At 37.2% G+C, this 4,705-nt stretch overlaps 1 protein-coding gene and 1 pseudogene across 4 annotated transcripts in view; both read right to left on the reverse strand.

Moving 5' to 3' along the window:
- Window positions 1–1,879, reverse strand: part of LOC107672056 (solute carrier family 17 member 9-like) — a 13,185-nt pseudogene extending 11,306 nt beyond the window's left edge.
- An 860-nt stretch (window positions 1,880–2,739) lies between these two features.
- The window catches only part of LOC107672027 (glucose-induced degradation protein 8 homolog), a 5,820-nt gene continuing 3,854 nt past the window's right edge, over window positions 2,740–4,705 (reverse strand). For 3 of the 4 annotated variants that reach the window (XM_016465094.1, XM_016465092.1, XM_016465095.1), the window contains exon 5: window positions 3,690–4,436. In XM_016465094.1, coding sequence (XP_016320580.1) covers window positions 4,263–4,436 — 174 coding nt within the window. In that variant the 3' untranslated portion in view covers window positions 3,690–4,262. Of the gene's footprint in view, window positions 3,645–3,689; window positions 4,437–4,705 lie in introns of those variants that run through there. The other variant, XM_016465093.1, reaches the window with a different exon arrangement.

Genomic DNA, 4,705 nt, shown 5'->3' on the forward strand with positions numbered 1-4,705 from the left:
GGCATCTAGCAACTGTGATGGTTTTAAAATAGAGCCACTATTATATTAACATAGATATTATAGTATAATATCCTATATAACCAGATATTATATTAACGTAATATCTGAATAGAAATGAATGTGCATCGTGCAACTGCCCTTCCTTTCATACCTTAAAATCGGTTACCTTTATGCATTATGTGTTGTGATTCAGTGAAAATAAATGCTGTGCTACTATTAATGACGAGAAAGTGAGTCTTTCATTCAACACTAATTTGTGACCTACTAACTGTTGCCCAACTATACTTACAATTATTCACGTTCTATTAAATATTAACACATTACAAATTTAAGAGCCTGGCAGAACTCAGGAAAGCTCCATTCTCTCACTCTATATAAATTTAAACAAAGTAAACAAATAACGACATTTCATTTCTCGTTTCACTAACCTGTCACTGACGTAGCCTCCAAGGACCTGAGTGAAGCAGTAGCCCCAGAAGAAGCTGCCCAGCACCATGCCCGTCTCTCTCTTGGACCAGCTGAAGCGCTCTGCCATGCTCACTGCACAGATAGGCATGGCCACACGGGCACAGTACAGCAGGCACGTCCCCAGCAACAGCACCACCGTCCATATCCTCGCTACTGGCCTGCAGATAGACAAATACAACTCTCCAATCTTTACACCAAACAAGATTCATATGAGAAGTTATTACAAGCCAAAGCACATAAATTACATTTCTAACTGGCAGGTATCTATCTAGGTTAATTTGCTTCAGATGCATTGACTAATGCTGATGCACTTAGTTTGAAAAGAAGATGACCTAAATAGTACAAAGTTTCACAAAGTTTATTTCAATCCTCTGGTGTAGAACAAATGGTGACTGAGCACTCATAGATTGTATGTATAATATATGTATAATTAACTTAATGTGTAATACATGCTTATTAATTTTCGCTTTTTGAATGAAACTGTTCACAAAGCTAGTTATAAAATGTTTCAAAACTAAATAACTGGAAAAACAGAGATATAACTAGCCTATATATTTGAAAAACTGACATGAAAATATTAAAATCATTTTGACCATTCACAATTTGCTGCCCAAATAAATTTAAACATGAAATGGTGATTGTGTGTCCTTGAATAATGTGACTTTATATACATAATATTTATATACTTTTATTTTATAATGTATTAATAGACTTTATTATCATAATAATGTATTTATTTGTATTACCTTAATTTGTATTCGATTAATAAACAGTATTTAGAGGAAGGTTTGGTGAGGTGGTCTCATCTTGTCCAGTTCTGACTCGACTCTGCCCACTTCTTCTGTGATCCAGCTTGTCCAATATTATCTGCGGGGTTTTCCTTAATACTGGCCAAATCTGGACAAGAGTTCTTTCCATGTTTTTGTAGAATTGCCATTCAACGCCAAATATATCCGTTTGTGACTATCCGCTCTGGTATCCTCTCGGGTCAGTCTGTGCGAGTGTGACAGGCAAAAAAGCAAAGCAATGAAAAAAAGATGTTTCTATTCCAGTTTCTTCGCGGAAGCATCTCTTTATAACATATCGTCCGCATCCATTGTGCTCCGGCGACTGGCAGTAATGAGCGGACTTTCGGCTTTCACAGCTGCTATAACGCAGCGGGAGGAATTTCAGCTTTTTCCTGATTCCTGAAGTGTTGATGATGATCCACGTGTCAGTTTCTTCTTTCAGCCACGCAGTTCCTCCAACCACTGCCTCTTCAAACCAGGAAGTGGAAATTCAGGCATGGTTTCGCCTTCGGCAAAATACCTGAATGTGAAATCGAGAACCTTATGCAGATATTTTAAAGAACAGGTTTAGCAGACGCAGCACCACTAAACTAAAGGTGTTGAAGTTATTACCGACAAACCGATGTAGCGATGTGAAGTCCGACTCGTGTGCGCGAGTTGATTCTTTTGAACAATTCGTTTAAAAACGGCTCACAAATACGATTCCCTTATTATTTTACGTCAATTTCATCACTATGTGGGTGGTCCGGCTTGTTAAATACTGTAAAAGTTCAAATAAGATTTAGTTTTCAGTTTTATGGTGTTTATTATACGTGTATTCATGCGTCCCAGTTCAGTTTGCTGCAGTCATGATTCAGCTCATAATACAAACTTTAGATCATAAATATAATTTGCTTTTACTTTAAACAACATTACAATTTATTTACATTTATTGACTGAAAACGTTTTGTACTTTTCAATTAACTTTAACTTTCTTTAAACTTCGTATGCATGTTGATAAAATGTCAGTCATAAACGAATCTATTTATTTTCACTCCATCAGTAAACTCGTTGGTTCACTCCAGCTGAATCAAATTATTAATCTTTTTATTATGAGTCAGACATGTCTGCTTAAGAAAATTGTCATTATTCTTAATAGTTAAATAGTGAACGACTCTTTCAGACTCGCTTTGTGAACCGGATCATCTGATTCATTGAAAAGACCCGACTCAAAAGAACAATTTGTTCAGTAATCGAATTTCGCTACATTATACACGAGAAAAGAATAGTCACGTCTAAGTTAATAACATATCACCTGGACAAGCATGCACTGCTCAAGAAATAGACTTTTACAAGGTCTTACACTTCCAAGTTGCCATAACATGTTCTTATTCGGACTCATTTGAAGTTTAATTTCTGGTTTGCGTCTTTACCTACCAACCGCAAACAATGATCATAATCAGTCATAAGAGAGCCAAAGCGGGGCTTTCATTTGCCATTTTGATTAGGTAAAAAACACTGCCTGCAACATTTAATTGGGCATCACAACATAAGTATTTGGCCATTGCATTGAACAACAGCAGCAATTTTGAAAATCAAATAGTTTGGGGATTTAAAAAAAGAATATTTAATACCTATGTAAAGCATCTGACTTCAGAAGCTTACAATTTGATCTCTGCAATATTTATAAATCACAACTGAATGTCAATGTAAGCAGGAATACTATGACAATGTACAGTAGAAAACAATGTCACATGACTTTATAACATTATAATGCAATAACATTAGTACTCAAAAAAGGGCAGATTTTCTTTGACAGGGCCCTTTAACACGCATACAAAATGTATACTTGTGCACTGCAAATAAAAGTTGTGAAATCACACAGAACTCGTTCTCCGCATTGGTACGATCATTCCACTCTCCTTGATGACACCACTGTTGTGCCGTAGGTACCTCACATCAGTGGACACAGTCAAACAGTTAAAGTTAAATCTAAATAGTGTGATTCAGTCCTCAACTATATTTGTAGACTTTCTGAACATTCACTGACAAAATAGATAATAATCCTCTGCAAAAACAAAATGGCTAAAATGCAAACAATTCAGCTCAGCAAGTCAAACATAGTGGTAACAAAAATTACAGAAATCCATCTGCGATAAAAAGTGTTTCCATTTTGGCTAGGAGTCACCCTTAAATCTTAATCTCAGTTCCACAGCCCATTTAATGCAAAGTCTCTGATAAGCAACAAGCAAACAAACAAAAGGTTGATAAAAGGATGTTTGAGTGTCAGTCACGGAGTATAAATAGTTAAGGAAAGGGAAAGTGTCCGTTTTGTTCCCCCGCAGAATGCAAACATAGAGATGCCGGTTGATTTTCACTTGGGGTCCTCGATGGTGCCTTTGCTAAGATCTGTCATTTTGGGGTACTTGACTTTCTTCTGGTCCAACTCGTTCTGCAGATTTTCTTTGACAGGGCCCTTTAAGACGCATACAAAATGTATACTTGTGCACTGCAAATAAAAGTTGTGAAATCACACAGAACTCGTTCTCCACATTGGTACGATCATTCCACTCTCCTTGATGACACCACTGTTGTGCCGTAGGTACCTCACATCAGTGGACACAGTCAAACAGTTAAAGTTAAATCTAAATAGTGTGATTCAGTCCTCAACTATATTTGTAGACTTTCTGAACATTCACTGACAAAATAGATAATAATCCTCTGCAAAAACAAAATGGCTAAAATGCAAACAATTCAGCTCAGCAAGTCAAACATAGTGGTAACAAAAATTACAGAAATCCATCTGCGATAAAAAGTGTTTCCATTTTGGCTAGGAGTCACCCTTAAATCTTAATCTCAGTTCCACAGCCCATTTAATGCAAAGTCTCTGATAAGCAACAAGCAAACAAACAAAAGGTTGATAAAAGGATGTTTGAGTGTCAGTCACGGAGTATAAATAGTTAAGGAAAGGGAAAGTGTCCGTTTTGTTCCCCCGCGGAATGCAAACATAGAGATGCCGGTTGATTTTCACTTGGGGTCCTCGATGGTGCCTTTGCTAAGATCTGTCATTTTGGGGTACTTGACTTTCTTCTGGTCCAACTCGTTCTGAGCCCACAGCAGCAGTTTGAGGAGTTTGGCAAGTTTCGGTGTCGACTCCCTGTTTTCATAGTCCAGCACCGCCTGGTTTACCTCACTCCACACCTGTTATAGAAGACCACATGCTGTCAATTACTGGCAGACTGAATGAATGACGCCCTTCATTACCCTCTACAAATGCCATGATTTACATCAAATTAAATGTGGGGGGAGGTGGAGTGACATCACTGAAAAGACATTTCAGAAAGGCAAGTTATTACATTTTGAGTACATCCATCTATCCATCTATATATCTATATATACATACATATATATACACACATATATATACACACACACACACACATACACACACACACACACACACACACACA

The sequence above is a fragment of the Sinocyclocheilus anshuiensis genome, unplaced genomic scaffold, assembly GCF_001515605.1.
Source record: "Sinocyclocheilus anshuiensis isolate Anshui unplaced genomic scaffold, SAMN03320099.WGS_v1.1 scaffold1053, whole genome shotgun sequence".
Taxonomy (NCBI): Eukaryota; Metazoa; Chordata; class Actinopteri; order Cypriniformes; family Cyprinidae; genus Sinocyclocheilus; species Sinocyclocheilus anshuiensis.